This window comes from Saccoglossus kowalevskii, chromosome 17, assembly GCF_978046115.1.
Source record: "Saccoglossus kowalevskii chromosome 17, keSacKowa6.1, whole genome shotgun sequence".
Taxonomy (NCBI): Eukaryota; Metazoa; Hemichordata; class Enteropneusta; family Harrimaniidae; genus Saccoglossus; species Saccoglossus kowalevskii.
Window position 1 is genome coordinate 25,601,446 of NC_140657.1, and position 26,232 is coordinate 25,627,677.

A 26,232-nucleotide genomic window follows, 5' to 3' on the forward strand; every position below is an offset into this window, starting at 1 on the left:
AGGGGGCTACCTGGCCTTCCTCGGGAGCTCTTACATCGAAGGCAAATCGATGCTTGAACATTTGAAGTCAAACAAGTGGTTAGATCTTAGGAGTAGAGCTATTTTCATTGAGTTTGCTAATCGCAACCCTGTACATAATTTGTTAAGCCATGTGGTGTATCTACTGGAGTTCCACGCTTCAAACAAGATGTATGCAACAGCTGATATACGGACAATGTATATCCTTGACGTTGAGCAACTGGATGTCAGTGCAGTACTTCTTATACTATTTGGTATAATACACGTGCTACTTACGATGTACCTGATATGTGACAATGTCAAGAAAATATACACCCAGCGAAAACAGTTCGCGCATGATTTTTGGAATTTGTGGAATTTGAGTCTGATTTTGATATCTATTATCTGTATTGGAATCTTCTTTACGAGATTTTCAAATAAGTCGACGGCATTGAAGGAACTGCGGAATAAATCTGGTAGGTCTGCGTGTATTTAAATTTCATAATTCTTATTTAGAAAATGTTGATAGCGTTACTACCATCCCAATCTTTCTGGTCACAATAAACTTCCATACTAATACATAAACCCAAACTTTCTGTCTTTAATACGGGACAAGCCCTTGTTGGTAATGATATATATTTGTCCAGCATATAACCATGTTCGATAACCACTTTTTAATCGAATTAACTGCATTGAACCACAATTTTAGCTCATTTCGCCTATCAGTAAACTTATATATATTTTTTCTCAGGATAACCATGAAATCATCCAAATTCTTGCAAGATTTGTATACACAGCTTTTCAGATTAGATATAATTTGTTAGTGTGAGTTCTCCAATAGATGAGTTAAAATATTTTATTTTATTGAGGCGATTAAAGTCACGCTTGTAACTTTCTTTTTTATATGCATTGTAACCTGTCCCCCGGGTTAATGGGGTATATTTTTTTAGAAAAATGGAAATAAAATAATAAATAAATAATAAAAATATTTCTATTATTTATTATTAGGAATTTTTCAGAAGGTCCATAATCTCTTCTTTTGGGATGAGCTCTTCGTATTATTTCTGGGTATATTATCATTCATGACTATCATCACGTTTGTTCGATTGTTGAACATCAGCCGTAGAGTCAGCTATTTCACGAAAACGTTGAGTTTGGCCTGGCTCGATCTTAGAAGCTTCGTGGTCATCTTCGCTATCTTCTTCTTCACGTTCGTTCAACTCTTCTATCTGATGCTCGGCACGTCGTTGGAAGGCTATGGCAGTTTCACGGCAACTATGGCTACTCTAGCACTCTCTCTGCTGCAGAAGTTCAACAAAGACGTCAGTTTGAATGACAACAGTTCGAAAGAGAGGCTCTGCTTGGTTGCATTCGTTGTTGTACAAGTGTGGATTTTTATCCTGATTTTAGTGTCAATCATAAACACGTCCTTTGCCACTGTCCGGCAGCAAGATATACGAAGTGTCGAGACTGATGCGTTTGATTTGATGGTAGAGAGGTTAAAGAGATGGTTTAATGATATGTTTTCAAATATTGCACAGTCAGGGGACTCCGAAATACAAGGTATGTGTTCACGAAGCGTTATCGGTGCTTTGAGTAAAAAAAAAACACGCTGCTGTGATGTTGCGCCCTCTATCAACGAAACGCTTACGTCAGTGGGTGCAAGGAACTCCATACACATCGTCCGTCAATCAAAAAAAAGTATTTCTAAAAAGATCTACTATAACCATAATGACGCACACCTACAAACTATTTAATTGATAAAGTTATTTTGAAGCCACGGAGACGTTTATTCACTAGAGAGACAACTTATTAGAAATGTGTAAATAATGTAATGTTTCCGTTGCTAGTTAGTTCGTCAATGGTATAATCAGTTGTGGGCGTTTCTCTGTAGTTGCCAGTGTCTGTAATATATACACCTAGATGAGAACAGCGCCGTACCATGTACCATTTTTCTTTGATTTTTTAATTTATGTTTTTATTTTGTGCAGGGTCAACGGAAGAAAGGGCAAGCGACTCAAAAAGTGGCCGCACTGAACGAGTAGTGGAGGCTATGCTCAATGGCCTGGAAAAGAAAGTGGATAGAGTGTGCGTCTTAGCGCAAAGAATCAACTGAACACTGAAGAACACTGATGTAAATAACAACAACATCAACATGATTGTACAAGAATTACTGTGCATTTGTAAATCTTAGACTGCTTATAATGTTCGAGAATCATTGTCTTTATGTATTATGTTATAATATATTGTTACATTCATGTCCAAAATGTGGGTAACTGAGAAATGTTCAAATTCTATGGTAACAAAGTGAATAGACTAAAGTAAATCTGGCAACAATGCCGACAAAATAATTTGCAAGCGTGCTACTTGTTGATATACGTTATTCACCAATAGAGGGCGCGATTTGTTGTCCTCGCGTTATCTTTGGCTGCATTTGTGGTTATGTGAGCTCTTATAGACCAAAAATGGAAACTCATTTGAAAAATGTATTTATTCATTGTGTAACAATATGTGAACTAAAAACATATTTTTTAAATTATTAGAGAAAGAATTGATAATTTATGTTGTATCCTCGGGCGGACATCCGGGTATGTTCATCGGCTGGCATCCATCACGGTGAAAACAAAGGCCGAAAACTCTCAGAAAACTGCATTTTTTGCTAGTTGTTGAGACTCTCCTGAACAGTGTAACAAGATTAACCCCACATGTGTATAAATTCTGTTCAGCTGTATTTACATATGAAAAAAACACACGCACTCTTTTGACAAAAACAAATGTGAATACGCAGTAGTTCTACTTAATGGATGCTCTAACAATGACTTTATCTGTCGTGAGCAGTTTATGACCGTAAAATATGTGCGATTTTTTATATATTACCTCCTTCGGAAATATGAAAAACATTAAGTTGATTTGTATTTTGTATACAATCTATTCTTATTACAATTGCTCCTGTATTTTACCAGAAATCCCTTTACATGCAGCATCTCGTTCTACAAGGTTTTCCATATTCCAAAATGTCGAGTATCCTCGGGGGCGGAGCTACGTCACGGACGTTCTACGTTGCTGAGACGCGCACCACTGTACCACGTATTTCTATGGGCTTTGTGCGCGCTGCTGTGGAACGCCGGTGGAGCCGGTGAAAACTCAAGAAAACAACACAAACTCAACTTTGAAGTAATCCTGAACAACCAAATTTACATATGTTACACACGTATGGCTCATCTTATTACACTGTTCAGGGGACTCTCAACAACCATCGCAAAGTACCGTTTTCTGCGAGTTTTTGGTCTTTGTTTTCACCGCGAGGGTTGCCAGGCGGTAGAAAATGCCCGGATGTCCGCCCCCGAGGATATGTCAGAAAATGTTTTTTTTTAAACAATGTAAAAAATTACACAATTGACATTTTAAATAATTTTAATAGTTTTAAAAACAATGTAGTCGCATTTTTAGAAAATAATCTTTGCTATTTGTGATTTTTAAATATTTGTTTTTAAATGTTGTTTTATTTGTGAAATATTTCATTGTACACTCCTGAAAAAAATGAATGTTTGACGAAACTAGCTAATGTTATTCATATTTTGATCGGTTGTAATCGTATTTCTATGAACTCATATTTCATGTTTACGATCATGTATGAATTTCTAAAATCTGAAATTCAATAAATGGGACCGAATATTTTGGGTGTTTAAGTATAACTTACTAACCTGCCCACAATGAGTGTGTTTTTCTATCTTTCATTTTGTGTAATATTACAACTTTTCTATGTCAATGAGATATACTATGAACCTGAATGCGATCATTGCATTGCTGTGGATTATTTCTAAAGCAGCTAATAAGCAGATTTTGGTATTCCTTTTCCAATACAGTGAATGATAACAAGAGTACGACAGCGCCAACATGCGGTTACCTAATATCAGATACGGTATTCGTAACACGCCATTTAGTGTTAGAAATTGAAAAGTGACAATAATGTTAAGCCTTGCAATGAATAAATATATAAATAAACAAATAAAATTAAAAAAAAACAGAAACGAAAAAACATATTTTTAGGCCTAATATAATGCTAATTCAATATTATTGACACATTTTAAAGCACTTTAGTGAGTAAAACGGCATGAAAACATTGATTTTTGTGAATACAGAAATAACAAAGCATTCATACGATATCAACATCAACATGCCCAAGAACACAAAACAAATGACTAACAAACACTATGTGATAGAGGTATTCACTTGAATTTATGTTATGTGTTTTACCACATACTTTTACTTAATTAATAAGTGTAATCATGATTGTGACGATTGAATGATGCTCAGGATAACAACCCGGGCAGTACTTGCCTGGTATAGGTGGCAAAAAATTCAACGGTGCCCGTCTACTGATTGCCGTCAATGTATTGCAACTATTTGATTGAAATAGAGACATGTTCTATTCCTTGTTTGTTGTTGACGGTGCTCTGTCAGCTTGTAACATTGTACGATGCACGTAGCAGAGAGAAACACCAGGGAATACGCTGTTTTCTTGTTTCTTTTGTTTTATGTTTCGTGGACATTGAAAATATACCCCTTTCTCCACGATATTCAGACGCGTATCCCGCGATGAGACCCCCCACCCCCCACCCCCACCCCCCACCCACCCACAGAGCAACAAATAACTTGAACCGCTTGTAAAATTACTAAATATGTTTAGGGTAGCCAACATCTGATATGCAGATATAGCTAGATGGGATGGTGTACAAAAAAAAAAATTGTCGCTTATTGTTCCATGAATTTGAAATTGCAATATAGACGAAAACGTACATTTCATTGCAATTAACCACTGGCATTGGATTGTGATTCATCATAAACTAAACTTGGCCACCGGGTTTCCCTAATGCTTAATGACCGATGTTTAATTTTATATCTTTAAAATACCGAAAATGACTAGTTATAACATGCAGCTGAAAACACATCAAGACTGTGAGATTCGCTCACCACGAGTGGGTGGTGCTGACACGTTTTGTTGATTAAAACCGATTTTCGCACACGTGTAAGTATGCACTGAATATTCAGACACATTTGAAATTGTAGGCAAGTCATAGTTTTTCTCGCCAGATAGATTCGCGGCAAAACTCAATTTATATTCTTAAACGCGTTTTTGACCGCATACAATAATAAGGGAAGGCCAACAGCAACATGAACACTAATGAATCAGGGGGGTGGGTCCTGCAGGGGTTAATAGCTAAAACAAAATTGCACGCCTGGCTTTTATATTTCACACAATGGAAACAAATAACCGCAAAAACATTGCGAAAAATGAGCACAAAACTAAGTGAAAGAACAACATACTGTGAAATGACTAATTTTCACTGGGTTTAAATATCACTGATTTACCATTTCAGGCATATTCAATGGGTTTTTAAATTCACAGTTTTATCATTTAGATAATGTGTTCTATGCTAAATTTTACATATTCACTGAGTTTTAATTTAGCGCATTTTCCAGTCAGCGAAATAAGCATAATTGAAACACAGTGAATAATTAATCCTTTTTCATGCACAGTTGTTTCTGCTATGCCAACACACCACTCCAAAAATCACACGTTTATTTGTTCAAGGGCGTGCCCAGGTTTAACCTATTTGTGCTCCGGGGTGAGCAGTTAGTCACATTTGTATTTTGCGTTATATTTGCATAACGGCCACCAAATAATTAACTGGAAATGGTGTCAGACGTATGGTTTTATGCATTGCTTGTGTCTGAACAAAGTGGCAGATCTTCTATAAATCAATTTTGGCCCGGTTTATTTGTCACATTGGGAAACCACTTGTCCAATCGTGTGGCTGGTCGCGTTTCGTTCGCCACTCATTCTAAAGGAATAATCGAATAATGGATGAGGACGCGAGCGCGCGTGTGATCGATCGCTCTCGAATAATTGTTGACAAGAGAGAATGCCCAAGTCGCGTACGCGCATGCGCTTCTCACACAGTGTCCGTTCTGAGAACAATAATTATATCTTCGCTGCCTTTTATCAGCGTGATATTATTATTAAAATTCGTTATGTATTCAAAGATGCGTTCCCACTAAACATCAACGTGAACGCAAAGGCAGATTAGTAGGTATGTGCGTATGTGTTGAATACTAGCAACGCCCTGGACAGGAACAGCGGAGGTAAGTCATGTTTGCTTATCTACTCTAGATTTGCGGTCGCGTGTTAATAACCAGAATTGCTTATTGCGATATGATGTGATGTAAGCGCCGAATATGTGTCATAATGCCACAGTACAAAGCATAAGCGTGAGAACACCAAATTATTTACAGCGAATGCGTGCTAAATATGGGAATAATTAATCGGCCACATAATCTAACTTGACAGTGTAACCCACCTTGACCCGACCGGATGATCCCTTTTCTTGTCTAATCCAAAATTATTTGAATCCAAGTGATGTTGATTGGTGTTCGTCACGTGACATATTATATATTTTCTCGTGTCGCCATGTGAGTCGCAAACTGAACGTCACGGTACATCACGTTGGTATAGCCGCATGCCTCTAAATAATTCGAAAACTCGTTGCTTGGTTACCGTGTTAGAGAAGAAATGTGTTCTGATCCATCAATCGAATTGAACAACTAATTAACTAATGAATTATTTAAAGCTGAATATGGAAATGAGTCGGGTGACTGATAATATCAACAGAAAAGTGTTTGTAATGACGTGTTTCGTTTATTAGTTGTACGGCAGTATTTATTGTGAAGAATGGGAAACGGACAATGTCGCTTGAATGTCAATTATATTGACAGAAGCACACCGTCGTCACCAGAGTGTCAGTTGTATTGCGCTTTGGATGTGCGATCACGCATCGCCATGGCAACAATGATTGAGTATCAGAGATCGTGACAGATGTATTACCCAATAGGAATTTAATTTTCTTAGTGATGTGCGCTGTATTCTGGAGGGGGGTATATAATACCGACATGTTGTATTAGCGATGATTACTAGATGGATGAATACATTACGGCAGAGAAACTTCGAACTATTCATCAATGTAGCTGCTTTAAGTGGTTCACGTGTAATATATATCCGGTTCAGTTGTTTTAGTGATGTCGTATTAGTGTGTGTTTTTTTATTTAAAAGTAGAAATAACGTCATATACACACATTATCCAAATTTTTATTTCGTAAATAGAATTTACACAATAAAAGAATGAATAGAATAAACACAAAACGATCGAGCGACACATTTCAAATAGGTTATTACAAACTGACACACAACGTTGAACCAACACGTGAAAAACTGTCAAGTACTCAACCATATATGACGGCATAAACCACAAAGAATTCAAAAAATTAAAAAAAGAGTCCGCACATATATTCTCAAACTTACACATATTTTCTGTTGGCGCGAGAACACACATTCAACTTCCGGCAATTTATTTAATAAGACCCGCAAGTTTATTCAGATATTTTTGAACCGGGTAACCCCAAATTATAGTATTATAGTCTGAGTAAGGTCGTGATTTGGACAAACAAACTGCTTTAACATCAACGTTAGGTGTGATCTGTGGTAAATGCAGCTAGGCTGTGTTTGTGTCCGGTGTAATCCACTGGAATTCTTGTGCAATCAATATTAAAGCGGGGGGGGGGGGGTCGTCACCTGCGCACACGCGGGAATTGAGTCCCAAACGATGATAACAACACACGCTAAAAACGCAAAGACTTGTAGGTAGACGCTTGTTTGTAAACAATGACGCACTATGCCAATCTGACGCATGCGTATGTGATGACTCCCCCGCTTTAAGTTTCATTCACCAACAACTTTACAGATTATTTGATTGTTTGTAAAAAAAAAAAAAAAAAAAATAACTGGCAGCCATTTGACTGACAATTTCATTTGAACATTTTTCCAAACGTTGAAACGCAGCATCGCCGTCATAACGTGTCGGTGTATTTGACATGGATCCCCTGTGACACGTGTAAAATTCAAACGCGTGGTGCGCGATAACTGCGATACTCCAGCTAATTAGTAGCAGTGTGCTTCCTCCTTCTCAAGATAAAGTGATTTGTTGAAGACTCAGCTTCCTAGGAGAACTTGAAGAATGTGCTATATTTGTTTGAGGACCCTCCATCACTTAGTTACCAAGAAATTCACTGAAAAACAAGTGTACGTTCACAACATGTCAATCTTATCATTGTGACATGTTTTTATAGCTATGTCGATAACATTATTTTCAATAACATCGCATACTATACAACAATCGAGGCATTCTGCCAGAAGCCAGTTAAATAAACTAGATATTATCGCCATGCCAGTGAACTATTCCTTATTTAAGTAATTCGTAAACAATTATGACAAGAACCGATTTGTAATTCGACACCGTGACGAACGCAACCCGTTCAATGTGTACCTCGGGTAAGGTTTCCAAAATATACTGGTTGCTCTCCACACTGCAAGCCAGGTTACAACCTCGACAATGTTTTTTTTTTAATAAATTAAGTGGAATTATTCTAGAAATGTTGTTTGTTGCCTTGTATAAATAAAAAAATATTCGACCGGTAATTAAACCAATTTTTCTACTAAAAGTGGTTTTGACTGTGACCAAACGAACCTGCTGTCTGGTCAATATTCAGACAAATTAACCAAACGACTTTTATCACTGATTTTTCAACTAATTTGTGCAGTGTTAACTTAACAACAAAATAAGTTACACGCTCCAACAGTACAGTCGCACGACCCCTGGCCAATCAGAATCCGTCGGTTCATTTCTGATCAATCAAAGCCACATGAGGCCAAATATTCAAATATGGCCCAATTGGGTGAATATATAAACGGTATCACTCTTATATGATGCATCGTTTCAACCATTTGCAGTAAGTCGGATTATAAAATAAAGGTCACACATTTTGCCTGTATATTTATCAATTTCATCAAACGTGTTATTAAAAAAATGTTTTATTCACTCAGTCATAATTTTCGCGCTGTAAAGTCTGATATTCGCGTTAATTAGCATCGATTGCGAGCGCGTTACCATTAATCGACACAAGTAGGCATCCAATCACGCGCGGGCGAGGGAGTAAAATCATTGATACAGATAAATAACGCGAGATGTTTCTTGTTTGTCACAACCAATGGACAACAATATCGACTATATGCACATGTCGATCGACCCACCTATGCTCACAACCACCTGTCACACATTAAATGTCGATCGTCTCGTTTCTATGACAGGCGTTGCTATGGTAACTAATCTAGGGTGCAATAAAATCGAGCCAGTCCCTTCAATGTAGTTCATATGTTTGATAACCTCGTCAGAGGTCAAGGGTCACCAATTGTTTAATAGCTAGTTAATAATAGAGTTCATTTTGTTTGAGTACGCAGCATATCGTCAGCGTCATAGACTTAAAATAGGTAAGATGGTTTGTGTGTACTTTCTACCGTCAAACGTACACTGTATGTTGTTTTCAAAACAGTGTTGACGGCAGCTGGCAATCTGTTGCCAGTGAGTGTTTTTGTTTTGTAGATTGTTACATGAAATGCATTTCACTTCAACAATTGTAGACTGAATAGTACAGAGTCTGTTAATTTTCTAGGCAGAGAGGTGGTAACGTTGGGGCAATGTTTAGATAGTCAATAGACTATAGTACCAATTTTGGGGGCGTTTTTAGTATTTAAGTGTTACACATTACGTTTATGCAAAATAAGGCAGTTTTGTGTCTAACATGATTAAATTAAGCAAATAACATCGAATAAACGGCAAGGTAAAGACTATGTCTAATTATAGTAAACACGTACTGCGTGCGTGCACATGATTAAACTGTCTTGTCGTCTCCTTTTGCGGAAAAACTGCTTCAGGCTCGCCTGGGATGCGACTCTTAGATACTTGCTAAAACATTTTTTTTGAATCATTGATGGTTGTACTAAGGTGTACTGCCCTCTCCCGCCGCCGCTTTTCTATTCTAAACACACTTGTGCATAACAGTATGATACTATCGTTTACATGTGTATCTACTACAATTTCTGAAATCAATGTGTACTTGACAAATAGTGTCGGTTAGTACACGGTTGTTGGCATCTTTACGAGCGAACAGGACAGTATCAGTTCCACTGTGTGTATCTCCGTACATATACACATAGGAGCACACTACTTCATGCATGCGTTCGTTGCCCGGATACCCTGTCATATCTTGGTATGCAACGATTAAAGGTGATGATAATCACATTCAAATTGCAATACTATCACCATAACAAGTTCGATAATGAAGCTCTCGAGTTTAGTCGACCCTTGTTTATGCTGTTAAAAAATAAACTCCTTCGCATTGAACTTAACACTTATCAATTGGACAGATATCATCTTGCGTTGGCATTGTAAATAATTTTGGTGTGATAGATACCCGACGTTTTATCTTATTTTGGCCATTGCTACCCTAATCCTTTTAAAATAGTATGACAAATCTACAGCAGGTACTTAGTTTTATATTATTCGTCAGACATAAGCCGAAATTTGGTCACCTGTTACAAGAAATGGCAAAAATGTCGATACAAACGACTCATAGCTTGCTTAGAGTCCACTTATTGGTCAGTCGGTGATTTCAGTGGCTGGTAAAAGGCGGTGGTCGTCGCTCCCGGGCCGAGTCCCGTTCGATATGGGACTCATAGCGACGTACACTACGCGTGTAAAATACATTGTTTATTTACATGAAATTCGCGGAACACGCGCTGCGCGACGAACACCGTCTATTTATCAAATAGTGAAAGTCAATTCAGCTGCACTGGTATGGACAATATTGAAAAATGAATCCAGCCTGACTACTCACTGTAATGTATTAATCCGCCATTTTAAAACAACTGTTTTTTTTTACGAAAATTGACTCGGAAATTATAATCCTAAGGCTTCCTTATTCTAGTGTCATATTAAATTAAACCGTTCGAAATACAGGTGTAACCCTTGCAAAAAGGTGTTGTTTTAGAGATGTTTAATAACATTTATGGGTGCCTACGTGACCTACCCACTGACACAAATTCTAATTGTGGTGTAAAACCTATACATTTTGGGGCATATCTGTTGCCATTAAAATTCTTTCTGTCAAATTATGGTAAATTAATACCAAAATTAATTCTTTTTTTTTCGTGATTTTAAGCCACATTTCAAAAGATTTTGTGAAGGCTCAAAGCTCGACTATTGTTATATACCTACATTCCTAAAAAACTAGCTATTTCAATTACATAGCACTTTGCAATTATTGAATTTTAACGTAGAGCAGTCGTGACAGTGGTTGTAAATGAGGTGGCAAGGAAATTGACGGAAAATATAATGTTCAATGAACAGTAATTGGCTTTTAAATATTCTCTTATCTGTTGTGATTACACTTTATTCTGGTATACCATTAAACTGAAGTTGATGTTAATCAAGCGTTGAACCGATCCGTCATGCCAAGGACAGAATGTCTTAAATCAAAATACCCGGATGTCATACTACCAAACCGTCCTCAGGGCGACCGTTTTTAATCACAATAATATTGAATGCTCGGCAGAATAGTTAAGAGCATGATGATAATATATCGTTCTTGATGTTGTTTCCATAGAAACGTGACAAAGCAGCCGACGAGAACAAACGAAGCACATACATTGCCGCATATCATCAGGTTATACTGTGAACGTAGGTTGGGCAACGGAGGACGTTGTGTTGTGCCTTTAATACTCGGTAAGTACGTGCCGACTTCGCTTATTTTACACATGTATCCATTGGCGACTGCTGGTCTTCAGCAGTCGACTTTCATATAATGAATGGATATGCATAGATTGTTCTTCGTCGCATCGTGTTGTTTGTGTTTCCTGTATCATCATGGGTGCGTTCTAAACGCCCACGACTGACAGGTTAGGTCGACTGTCATGTGATGAAAACATCACACCTACATTTAGAGTTTCAACTGCGCATAGATACTGCAACCATGGACACATTTTATAACCTCATATCGATGCTGACGTGGCGTCTAGTGCCGTTGAGCAAACTCGTACTGTGTCCTATTGAAACTACGGTGTACGAGTGTTATTCATAATTCATCACCGAGACATTGATTAACGACCACGCCCGAGTTCCAAGATGTATTGCTGTATTTAAATTTAGTATTATTACTAAACGCCGAGTCCCCGAATTGTTCCCAAATCTTAAAATGTAACAAACCTCATATAAGAGTTGGTTGCGTACTATGGCACGATACACACACGTACATATCGTGTCTAAATAAATAATATAAAATATTGTATATAATGATCGCATATGCGTAGTGTAAACATATACTGTATAGTTGCAATAAGTAGAGGCACGTATGATCACTTGGCACGGCAATACACATGGGGTGATAATTTGTTGCTGGGCAACGCGCTTCTAATAGTTTAACGACTTGTGGAGTCCTTGGTCCCAGGTGGCGCAGTGTTTACTAATGTATGTGTGCGTTACCGTTTTTATCACTAATCATGCATGACAATGTGTCAATTTCCGTGAAATTAACAAGAATCGGTTATTAATCATTCATTGTATCGTATTTCATATTTCAAGAGCTCGCATCGTGACTCCATTGTTTTCTCTGGTGGCGCTACAAATGCAACGGGAAGGAATTAATGCTATAAAACACGTCACTTTCGTTACTTTGCAATTCGAGTGGAAGCTTTTAAATAAGAACAATATTGTGCCAGGTCGAATAACTAAACACTCTCGTCTTCACGTTGTTTTAATAGTGTTACTGCCCTTAAAATATAGTATTATATTAGTATATTGCTAGGAGACTGGGTCTAGAATGTCTAGTAAAGACTAAAATGTATGTTAACTTCATAGATAAAAGCTGATATGACCGATAAATATAGTTGAAATAATTACAATGTAGTGTTATTGCCACCAAGCAAATTTTTTAGATATGAACAAAAATAATCTCACCATGTAAGCCATGATATTTCGGGCTCTTGTATCTCAAAACAATCATCCGGTGACTCCATTTTTGTTTTCATTTTCGGTATTCTGATGGTATGAACTTAAAGTATGACGAATATGACGTCTTCAATTCTACTCGAGCCTACTTTACATTGGATACAGTAATGCGCAAATATATTAAAGCGGGGAGTCGTCGCCTGCGTATGTGGCAGACGACCATAGCGTGTTATTGTTTACAAACAAGCGTCTACCCAGAAGCCTTTGCGTTTTAGCGTGCGTTGTTGTTGTCGCTTAGGACTCAATTCCCGCGCGTGCGCAGATGACGACCCCTCCGCTTTAATATATTAATATATACAAAATAAAGAGATAAATCTATATTATCTATATTCATATAACATATATTTTCTAGCGTAACCATTTTTAGATTTTTTCGTAATGACGTCATTGTCACGTGATTTTTTCGAATATTTCGAAAGTTAAATTATATATATATATATAATATACATCAAAATACCAACATGTCACAGCAGTGGATATGATAGCTGATTCAATTTTGGGAAAGTAATGGGCAAAAACGCAATTAAATGAATTGTATAAATATGCATGGTGGTTTAACTTCAAGGTCACGTGACCGCTTTAAGCTACCAAAAAACATTGCTATCATATTTTTTCGGAATCTACACAAAATAAGCTTCAATTTGATATATGATAGCCTTTGCCACCCCGGGTGGTAATGATCCGCTATTTTAACCACTTGGCTCATGGACTACATGGCTTTATGATATTAGATATTTTTATTTATTATTGTTAAGTTGAAATGACCTGCAATATCTAGGTATAGGAGATCTCCATCATGATACTGCACAAAAGACAAATCAGGACTACTGAAATTCATTCTCTATTTTGCTGAACAGATTTCACATATTCTGTCTTCCAAATCAGTGCCTGTAAAACGTCTATCTCAAACCATTAGCCAAGAAATTGAACAACAACGCCCTGCCAAGGCAGGTCTATATTTAGTTTATTTAATTTGCATAAAATATTTTTCCGGTTGCAACATACTTTTAATGTAACAATATAACCTTAGTTAGTCCAGCGAGCACACTTCATCGTGCGAGATATGGGACTCATATAAACAAAGATGGCGACTTTGACTGTTGCACAAACCAACGAATACAAACTGAGACGTTATTAAGCTTTAACTATGCACTTTCTTTGGTGATTGATAGGTATTGATTGAGCTGCCGGCCGTAATTAGTGCATGTCGTGTCCAGATCAAAACTCGTACTTGTGATTTCATTAAAAAAGCGCACTGGATTGTGGGAAAATCGATGTTTATCAACACAAATGCGTTGTAATTTCTAAGCTAGGGCACACTGTCTATAACACTAAATTTTGGCCCGAACAGTATTATTGGCAGTATCAGATTATCAAAAAGTTCGGATTAAACATTGAATCTTAGTACACCAACTTTACGTTGAAAACAGAATAAAGAAAACCTTGCCTTTTTTTTGCTTGACCAGCCAAATTATCTAAGGCGTAAGACCATGTATTCCTACATGATAAAACAAGTCCTAAATATTGATATAGGTTTGAGACCTCAATATTTGTAGAACTCGCTTACTGTATTACTGTATATTGTAATGTTCTTGTGGTGGTTGGGAGAGGGGGTAGTGAAATACATGGAGTTGGTTTTATGTACATTAATTACCCGGATGTGTTTATTTTTCAATACCCGTGTCTATACATTAATTGTTTATAACGAAAATGCTACACACCATTTTAATTACTTATAATAGCATGTCTGATTTCAACACTTCTCTTGTTTGTTTGAAATGCATATCCCTCAGGCTGTTAGAAGGTCACGTGAATACCGTGGCAGATTCTGTTTTTAATGCATTCGTTTGTGAATACCGATTATCAATAAATCCTACTCCCCGGTGTGACTGTGTGTGATTTCAATAATGCCAGATCTACCCAGCAATGGTGACAGCTGTGACTGTATTATTCCACAGACAGACAGACAGACAGACAGACAGACAGACAGGCATACATTAATTTCATAATTTATCTTTGATTCATCCTGTTTTGTTTGTTTACTTCTCTGAATATCGACTAGTAATTCTTCAACCTCACATTTTTTCTGTATTTGTGACAGGTCACGATGCCCTTTACTCCGTCCGCTCACAGTCAGCGACTGTTATCGCTAATGGGTACAGACGAAGTCAGAATAACCGATAAGCGATATATGGACAAGCTGAAGAAGAGGTTACAGGTGGAGTACGAGGTCAGTAATTATTCCCGCTTGTGTGTTTGTTTGTATGTGTCACATTTACATATACAGTCAATCTATTTCATTGAATATTAATACACCCGTACAAGTAAAGCCTATGTTAAAGCGGGAGGGTCGTCACCTGCGCACGCGCAGAAATTGAGTCCCAAGTGATGATAACAACACACGCTAAAAACGCAAAGGCTCATGGGTAGACTCTTGTTTGTAAACAATGACACGCTATGGCCATCTGACGCATGTGCAGGTGACGACTCTGCCGCTTTAACATTTTGATTAGATTGTAAACATGTGTTCCATTTTCGCCAAACTTCGTGGGCCAGCATGTTTCAAAGTGCAGATAAAGAAATATCTGTTTTTTGCATGTCGAAGTGTATTTTTTGTGAATAAAAATAGGATACACTGATCTTTTAAATTGGGTGTAAAGTGTCACCTGTGGCATAAACTGATTTATCCAGCATCTTTTTTTTAATTTTAAAAATCACACAATCGCTCGAGTCAGTCTAACTTCCGGAAGTAATATTAAAAGTGAATTGCACACGCTGTGATCTTGATCGTTTCTGAACACTGTTTCAACCAATTATCATTGCATCTCATTGGATCAAAAGAAATTATCGTGGAGGAGCAAATCGTTCGATAACGAAATGGTTGGATGTGACAGGCAGCAGTGGCGGCATGGTGAAATCAGGGTAGATGTCGTGGGAGATGTGATAGTGACGGTGGCGACTGCGAATTATCACAGCGCCATCAAATAACTATATCAATATTTTTCGCTTGATGATTTCGTTTATTATTTCTGAATGTCCATACATGATATAATCAGTACGTCGCGATTAATTTACTATTTACATACAATAAAATCGAAAGGATTACAAATTGACGTCATCATTGCATTAAATGAAGAAATGTGAACATAAGGTGATTTGTGAGATTATGGAGATTAGGAAAATGAAATAAAAGAATTCGCATCTGAACCTCTGCTATAAAATCGACCATTTTTGCCGACATATGCTTTATAACAGAAATAAAAGAATTGTGACTACCTGCTCCAATTTAGTATATAATGATTTGTTGTATTTTTATTAAAATTAATTGTTCGTATTTTTTCCCATCTACACAATTATTTGCAAAGTGGGATTAACAGCAGTGTGGTGACACGTTCTCCTGGCAATATGTTTCTTTTTATTGAGCCATACCATATTTTACGTTTTTTTAAGTACCAAATTAAGTCAAATAATGAATTTAGGCAAAGGAGGATATTGTGTAACCGCTGGCTAACAGAATTGTTATGCCTGCTAGGCACGGTATACTAATTTATTAACTCGGACTGGCGCGGTATGCTGTACTGGGAGAGAGCCATGTTTATTATAAGTGCCCGAACGCAAAGCATTATGGGTTCTGAGATGTGAGATTTTACATAACAATGATGTTATCTTAGAATATGTAAATTGTATTATTTATATACGAGTAAGCAAGGCACCAAATTTTGAGGAGACCAGATCCCTCAAAAACCACCCATTGAAAAAAATACAAGTAAAACAAATACCCCTTATTACGCTAGTTCAAAATCATGGTAACTTGAAAATGCCACAATACAATCCCTTTGATTATTGAAAAAAGTCAAAAAGAGGTCCCTTGCCCATTTTGAAACATAATTTATAGACCACTCTGAGTGCTTCACATACTCGTTGCTGAATTAGCAACCTTCTGGCTTCAGATACAACAGGCCACTTTTACCCTTATGCATCCCAAAGTGAGACTGGCTGGAAATGCCTGCAAGCAAATAAATTGCTCCAAATCCAGGCATGTCAGTCTGCTGGTATTTCGCGAAAAAGGATCATTTTTTCTGTCAAGTCGAAAAGCATATCACCACATCGGTATGCGCGTCCACGTTGTCAGTTTACGATAAATCGTAATCCATTGTGATCACAATGTACAATAGTAAATCAAAGGGCGGTGGTCTTCGCGCTGCACATGTGCGACTCTTGTGTTGATAAACATTGATTTTCCCACAATCCAACGCACTCTTCCGATTGAAATCACAAGTATGAAGTTTGACCTTGGCGCGACTTGCACTGAATACCGACGGTGACTCATTCGATACCTTTCTATCACATTTACAAACACCTAATTAAAGCTTGGTAGCGTCTCAGTTTGTACTCATTGATCTGCGCAACAGTCAAAGCCACCATCTTTGTTTATATGTGACCCATATATCTCGCGCGACGACTACTGCCCTTAATATTAAAAAAGGAACAGGTATTTATTCTTCCATACAAAATCGTTCGAGAAAGCGCCCTCGTTGACTTAGTTCACAGACTGATTTACCATCCGCCATTATAGCTTTTGGACACAAACCAGCTATTCTATTTGGCGATTTGTTGATGGCGAAAGGACAAAAACAATCACACTCAGCTCAAATTTACCCCATGACAATTCTGTACTTCTCGGTTAAAATACATATAGACATACATCATCATATTTAATGAATTCGGTTATTCGGGCATGAGCTCAGCCTTCTAGTACCATCTAGGGAAAATATGAAAACCACAAGTAATTCAACAACTGTATTATTCACACATATTATTTTCGCCGTAGACGGCGTACTTCACATTGAAGTTAAAATGCCCATATAATAATCGTGTTCCTGTTTCTTAGAAAAAAAACATGACTTTCTAAGATTTTTTTTTCTGCGTTTCTTACTTGCTTTTAACCATTTTATCGTCAACAGGTGAATTTGAAAAAGAGAGAAGAAGCCTTGGCGCTGACCGAAGTAAAACGAGAGAAGGAGCTCATTTTACAGGGGAAGATCCCGTGTCCATACGATGTTCTAGAAAAGAAACAACGGAAAGTAAAACACAAGAGGAAAAGATCAAAGAAAAGGGTTAGTACGTCACTCTGAATTCCACCGATTAGAAAGACAGCTTTGAGAGGAAATAAATAAATAACTTAGATATATTTTTGGATTTTTTAATATGACTGTAAAAAACATTTATTTTCACTGACATTTAATGTTACTATTTTGTTGTTTTGGTCAATTTCACTGAGGTTTAAGTTCACAAACATAGCAGATAAACACTTTTATTTCAAATTTCACGCGGATTTAATTAAGCGGATATTACTTATCAGAAAAAAATAGCGAAATTAAAACCCAGTGAACAATTGCTGCGTGTACACTATTGTATTTTGATAAACGCCTTTGGTTTTGATTTGTTGCGTATTCTAATTTGTACGTGTTTTGATGAAATACTAGTAATTAACACAAATTCGCATGCCTGTTGAAATAATGAGTACGCACTATTATCTAAACGAATTAGATGTCAAGGTTGGCCGTTACGAAAACGCGGGGAGGTTAAAAATTAGGTCCAGAAAAACTAAAAAATGCGGTAAAAAACAGCATCCTGAAAACAATCTAGCACAAAATTATATTTTACATTTATTCTGAGGGTAGCTTCACCCCAAAACCGAAGCAAGATAAATTACCATATTAACCATAACAAATATAGATACGTCACTGGTATGAGCAGCACTAAGCGTAGAAAATATGCCACGGTGTTGCAGTGAAAATTCCATCCTAAGTCCGTAGAAAAAACATTACCCCTCTCCAGTTTAAAAAAAAAAACGGTGGTGATAGAATTTTTTTTCTCAGTTCATGCACAGTTCCTATAGAGGGACTATGGTTAAGTGTTGTTGTGTTTCATCGTGATAATATGCTTTGTTTCATTCCAGAAATCATCAAAAGGATCCAATAGCGGTGCAAGTGAAGGTATGGTCAATAGCTTAGGAATTTGATCGATTTATAACGGGCTCTGATTTACTGTAAATGTACGTTGGACCGGAAGTTGAGACTGTCTGGTATTTCTGTGATATGTCAGTTATGCTAGACTTCCAGAAAAAGACTGTTCGGAGTGTGACATGTTTTTCCTCCGGCTAGTTTGTGCCCGAATCATTTTCATCAACCCAACTTTATTCTCTTATATTTGTCTCTGTTAGCATTATTTCTGCCTTTTTACATTCAGCCCAGCTGATATAATATATTCTCAATTGGCTCAAATATTGTATGAAATTATATACATGTAGTTGATAATCACAAACAAACAAACAAACACGTCGTACCTTGGCCAAGTATTCTTTACGAGTCAGCCCCTATGGGTGAGTTGCGAAATGAAGCTTGGACCAGGTGTGCCAGGACATGCATAGATGCCTGAAATTCTCGTTAATTTGACGGAAATATACACAAATTACAAACAACGTGTCAAATATTAAACAGTTTTTTCTATGGATAAATAACTCAACAAAACACGGATAATCCGCTAACCCTATACTATTTCGTTCTTCCATTGTCTAGGTGAAAGTTCAGAAGGCGGTCGAAAGGTAAGTTAGTCGGGTTTATTTTTATTGCACAAATTCGCATCAAATAACTAGTGATAATTTGCTAATTACTCGTAGCTAATTAGTGGTCCTGAATACTACGCTTATATATATTATTATTACTCGTATCTAAACAAAGTTTTGAATTATGGACCTCCATTGTATACAGTTTGCTCATTTGCATCTCCAAAATCGCCAACTTGAAATAGAATTTATCTCATGGTACCTCCGATTGTTATTTGCTCTTTGTAATTTACTTGATGGACATTTTCACGTGACAAAATAAACAAGACTTAGTAGTGCTTTTAAAATTTCCACTTGGATACTAGTTAAACGCTTGTATCATTAAAGTGGGGAAGTCGTCACCTGCGCATGCAGCAAACGACCATAGAATGTCGTTGTTTACAAACAAGCGTTTACCATGACCCTTTACGTTTTTAGCGTGCGTTGTTATCGTCGCTTGGGACTCGTTTCCTGTGCGTGCGCAGGTAATGACCCCGCTCCCCCTTACCGATACTTTGTTTTCTCGCTTACACTTTATTTTTGTGTATAATTTGTAGTGCGGATTTGTTTTCCAATTCGTAATCACCAACCAATCTACAAATACATACCCACACCCTCTAATAAATATAATAAACCATTCGGTATTTGCACTGACAGCCTGAAATTGTAGATACATCATATAATGAATGCGGTTGTTGTCGATTTCAGAGAAGCATTCACGCCAGTAAGGGCCGTCTATCACGAAGATCAAGTTCGCGACGTACGCGGAAAAGCGAGGAACAGAGCCTGTCGTGTGATGAAATCACACAAATGTCCAAGCAGGTAGACATTTTATTATAATTAAATTGAGTTACAAGGGCAAATATTGAGCATTCTTACGAGTACGTAATTTGTTTATGCCGTGGCGGTTATAAAAATGGTATATTTGTTACATTTGTGGTAAACAGAACGAAGGTTCCGAAGAGGAAGCAACTACTACCGAGTCTTCTGACATCGTCGATGAAGCAATTACAAATAACAGACACTACAACAATCCAAATTTAATACAGTTTATGCAAGCCGAGGTAAGAATTAATACAATACTAGTGGGTTGAATCTTTTGATCAGCGCCAACATCGGCGATTATCTATGGTTGAGATGAAAGTGGGTTATTTTCATTTACAAATACCAATTCCTCCATCTACAACACAGTATAAACGCAGACCAACGGTAAACTTAATCATTTGGTTTGTTTACTGGCGGGGAGGGCGATTATTGCCACCGTGAATAGAAGGTAGTTGACGACTATTGGCTGGGTGAGTAGTGTGAAATTGAACGCATATAAATGTTTAAAATCACTGACGTTCATTGTTAGCGGCTAGCAGGAAAGAGTAAGTATTACATGAAAAATTGCAGTTGATTGGCCAATCAAAATCCCGTTACAGTCACGAGTTACCGGCATCCTTGACACAAGAGGACGGTGCTCTGCAATTCAGAAAACAAGCACTACCTGCGATAGCGCCCCCAACATCGGCATTGTGTATTTTCGTCATATTCCTACATTGTCCCCCAGCACGTACGTCTAGAATACACCATTCATATGAATTGCACTCTCTATCGACGAAGTGGTTCCGTGACTTATATAGGTGGAATGACGGCCGTTCACAACGACCATATTATTTTCGTTTGTGGTCGTCTGTCAATAAAAATGATAATGTTTTTTGAGAGATTTACTATATTCTAAATGACAAACGACTGCACAACTAAGCGCAGTTCGACGTTTTGACAATGTTTTCACCGCATTGGGCATACTGTTGTAAAAATTGAACGAAGACACTGACGTCACGCACTGTTTTTCTTTTGCAGACCGTTCACGAAATGTACGCACTCGCCGACGATCTCGTTGGCAAATGACGACGTCAGATCGACGTCATCGCACTTGGGAACCAAGTTCTACTCGTCTAATACAGTAAGCACGGGTTTCAAGATGAATGATTCTAGCATACCGTGAATATATAAACGGGTCACTTTTTACACCGATATACAACATCATGGAATTTATCTGTGGTGTGTCAACCAAACACTCTTATCTCTATTTATTTTAATTTAAATGGAAATTAAATAAAAACCGCGTCACTGGTAATCCTGTGCTTTATTGCGGTATTTTACAATCCGTATTTATGTTTTCATTCATTCATTTAAATATACGACGGAAGTTATCTGTCATAATTTCTACTGCGATTAACAGTAATGATATTTTATCACTTGAATATATTAACGCAATAAATACAATTAATTAAGTCAATTTGTGTGTACATATGTGGTAAACCATCAGCGGAGGTAATGTGCTGACTCGCGGTGATTCACTGGGTGTTATATTTCATTCATATCCGAGCGGCGCTTTTGTTCTTCATGTAAATATCATACCCGAAAGTTCACTGGAGAAAAAAAGGTATTATTCTTACGTGGCAGATTTAGAGGGGCGCCCAACTAAAACAATCATTAGGTATGCATACGTATCCCAGAATATAATGTAATAATAATAATAGTCTTTATTGAAGTCGTATCCTAAAAATGGATATACATGTAGATGTAAGTACAATAAAGCATGGTTGTCATCCTATGTTAGAAAAAAAGATACACTAGTGAAAAAAAATAACTGAACAAAACAAAAATTTGCCCGAGAATGTGTTAGAAATGCAAATTAATAAAGTAAATATAAGCATTACTTATTTAGATATCTGTGAGGCAGCTGTTTTTTTTTAATCTGATTTCTCTTAGGTTGAAGCATTCGTATATGTATTTTGCTAGACATTTTAGCATGACAGTATTCTTTGTGCCTAGTATGTTAATGAATCTTGTATCAGTGTTGCAGTCAGAACACTGTCTAATTGTGATGGGAAGGATCTGTAATGTGACAATGACATAACGCCCAACCAAAGTCCTACATGCGTCTCCTTTCTTGTAACAGTAACGTGTCCATGTCATAAAATCACTAGTCCGGTGCTGCACAAATGCTGCCTACATATCAGCATACGTTTACGATTAACTAAATGCGAGGTTATTCAAGCATAGTAGAGCGTGACAGTTTCTGTTCAGTTGTTCAGTTGAACAATGCAAAACTACTGCGTCACATTGAAACTTTTAGATATTCAACAGAATATTCCGTTAAAACCAGCTACCCGGTCGTTGAGTAGGGGTCCTCGAAGCGCATGCGTATGGTAAAAGGGAAACTGAATGTATATGCATTATAATGTTACAAGCAGAAACTGTTAAACAATTCCATTTGTCACTGCATTAAAATATTCAAATTTGATTGAAATAGTCATTTTGAATCATCCATAGACATGGTGCCCGTAATGACAATAAACTGTTTAGATCCTGTGTTATGTGTGAAATAACAAACAAACAAACAAAGGTCACAATGACGTCAACACATCGTGTGAGATTCGGCAACCGCGAGAATATTTGTTGTGTATTTCCACGCTCAATAAAATGGTATGCACAACAGAACTGATGTTGGTCAATTTCGATGAAGTAAGGACATCTCAACGACATACCCCCTCCCCGAAAGATGGGCATTTCCGGGTCGACATTGTACTATAAAAAGGAAAAGAAATCCAATTTAAAAATCAAATTATTTCGCATTTTGCGAAATCTCGAAGAAAATCACCAATTCCATTACACCCACTACGAGAAATTGAACAACTATATATATATATATATATATATATATTATAGAACTCATACTAAACACACATAAAACAAAAACAAAACATTGAAATACCACGGGAACACAAACGCAATACGCGTTATTAACTTCGCCTGTAATGGATGACAAACTCAACATTAGACTAATGTAAGGCGCCCGGCTCCCTTCCGGGTAGCACACTTGATTCGTCCTCATACCACTGATAAGATTTCTCACACCGTGTCGTATTTGTAAGCAATGTACACGACACTCGGCTCGGCTGTTTTTGTTTTCCGGGAATTCGAATTTAAATATCCGACTCAACGAGTATACCAACACCACTTAACGTAGTTTATGTACATGCAATAAGCCTTATACTCGGTTTAACTGAAAGTCAATCAAGTAAACCAATTATGACCACGGGATGTTCAGCAGTTCCCTATTACAAGTCTCCACGCTGTGGCTCTGTTGTATTTGTCATGTCCAGGATACTTTATAATCAGTAGGTGGCTCGTAATCACATCAAGACGACTTTCCATTTCCATTTCCTTGGTTGCTGGGTTAGTGAGCGCGCATCAACGACATAAATGGGTCGAATTTTATAACTATTCGTTCGCGAACCTCGTTTGCCTAACAGTTTCTACATTGGGTAAAACATAAACCCAAAGCTGTCCCAACCTAAGTGTTCTAGAACTCCTTATACGGGATTACCAATGTAAATGGTTATAGCACTGGAAAATATGAGTTACTATTCTTCTATTGTTTGTCTGTAAAAATGATCTTATATTACAAAATAACAAAATCACAAAATCAGTTGTTGAACAACTGGTAAACAGTTATCGTGTCCGTTAGTATGTTCCTTTCGATATTTCGTATTAAGAATGTTAAGATATAATAATATCGATAACAAACTTGTTATGCCATAGTGTGAAATTGATTTTACTATTAGTGTGGATAAGTGTCACGCTCTGTCATGCTGTTTTATTTGATTTGATATGGCACACCCGTCTCTACTGGATGCGAATTACATGGAAGTAATACTCTGCTCATTCAGGAATCCAATGTATTATTAATATGTTTTCCTACTGAAATATTTATATAACGTTACAGCGTGTCGTAATTTTGCTGTATTTTCGGGTATTTCCACCTACCATATCCAACTCAAAATATGGAATGATTACGCGCATAAGCGTCCTCTATTAATAAAAACAAACATGACTGTCATCGGGGTTTGACGGACTCCACTCAAAGAAGTTCACTGATTCAGTTCTAAACTTTTTGGATTTCGGCATTCCCGTGGTGTATCGTTGAAAGGAGAAGATGTATAATAACAATGCGCTGCGCGTCGGTCGATACTCTGTACTGTCTTCGTGCATACTTTGAGGTATCCTCGTAATAACCTCATATTCTAGGGAAAAAATCACACTGCTAAATAAGCAGATCGGCGACGCTGATGAATTAACATGAAGCATGGTTACCAGATTAATGCATAAAATACTCAATGTATGATTAGGCACTGTTAAACGCTTTTCTCATCTTTCGCTGTTCCGATTTGTTCAATTCTTTCAACTTGCTGAGCACGCCTAAAGGAGGGCGCAGTATATTCATATTTTTTTTGCTTTGTTTATACTAAATAAGCCATACCTTAATTATGTTTTCATTGTAAAAACGATATATCCATGCAAAAAATGATAATTACCGAAAGCAGATTAAATGTAACTATTTGTAGGGAAACATAAATTTAGCACACAAATTACACATTCAATCTGATCAAATGAACGGCACGGTGGTTCCTTGATCAGTTTTATAACACGTACTTATCATATGCAATACAATTTTGGATAACCAAGTTATAACTATTTACCCCTTATTGGGTTTGAGTAAATAATATTAAGATTATATTGTCATGCATAAGGTTTCAATATGAGAACAGAAATTTCATCATTTAACTACCAAGTTCATGATAGGATTTATGAAAATTGATTTGTGTGCGCTACATCGCAATCGTCAAGTCAGCATCGGCTTCATGGCCCACTGTGTATTCAGTAAAAGTATTAAAGCGGGAGGGTCGTCACCTGTGCACGCGTGGGAATTGAGTCCCAATCGACGACAACAACACACGCTAAAAACGCAAAGGCTTATGGTTAGTCGCTTGTTTGTAAACAATGACACGCTATGGATAACTGACGCATGCGCAGGTGAGGACTCTCCCGCTTTAACTATAGAATAGTGGATAATATCATTTCCCATCGATAATACAGAGTCTAATATAGGTACATCTGAAATTAATTTCTGGTATTCTTATATTCTATAATAATCACAAACACATTGCCTCCTATTATGTAGACTCAGTGCAAACCCCTTTATCATTATGTTAGTAACACCGCAATTATCTAGCTTTTTAGTATTATCTCAGGGCTAACCGTATCAAATGCATTGCGGAAGACAATCATCCAGCTATCGTGTATTTTCCGTTGTCGTTAATATTGATGAAGTATTCATGCAGCCTGGCCAGTGAAGTACGGATAGAATGGAATTCGCGAAACCCAGCAGAGGAGGCAGCATGAAATTTTGCCTGGGTGGGAGAGATTTGCTCACCAACCTTGCGCCGAGGGCGCGACCTTACTGGGGGTCTGGGGTAAAATTGCCTGCATTTTGAAGGGCAATTTTTGCTGACACAAAAGGGTTTCAGCTTGATTTTGGAGGGGCGACGCCCCCAAGTTTTTCTGTCAAGCGAGTCGTTCGTTTCGTAACACAGATATGCATTGCGCTTTAGAGTAAACTGACCTTTCACCTGAGTAAAGATTGAGATAGGTCTATAATTTATGAAATGAGATCAGTCCCAAAATGTCATTTCCTTTTAGCATTAAGTTATATTAGTTGTTCTTTATATGATTGTTTCAAGCATTATTATATTACATTTTGTTTTGTTTTTCCCATTTTTATCATCTTTCGACTTTTATATGATTGTTGAACTTTGTTTTGAACATTTTCGTAGCTTT

The 26,232-nt window shown here is 37.2% G+C and overlaps 1 protein-coding gene across 2 annotated transcripts; it reads left to right on the top strand.

The window, feature by feature from the left end:
* The first annotated feature begins 5,978 nt into the window (after positions 1–5,978).
* LOC100375317 (uncharacterized) lies at positions 5,979–21,844 on the top strand. Of its 2 annotated transcripts, XM_002733922.4 has the most exons (9): positions 5,979–6,144; positions 11,554–11,672; positions 15,055–15,183; positions 17,918–18,070; positions 18,916–18,952; positions 19,535–19,560; positions 20,269–20,382; positions 20,508–20,624; positions 21,406–21,844. In XM_002733922.4, the coding sequence occupies exons 3-9, from the start codon at positions 15,061–15,063 to the stop codon at positions 21,451–21,453; spliced, it is 618 nt and encodes a 205-aa protein (XP_002733968.1). In that variant the 5' UTR covers positions 5,979–6,144; positions 11,554–11,672; positions 15,055–15,060; the 3' UTR covers positions 21,454–21,844. The 2 variants fall into 2 exon arrangements, with proteins under 2 accessions (XP_002733968.1, XP_077864674.1); XM_078008548.1 differs by lacking the exons at positions 5,979–6,144; positions 11,554–11,672 and adding an exon at positions 14,872–14,943.
* The last annotated feature ends 4,388 nt before the right edge of the window (positions 21,845–26,232 follow it).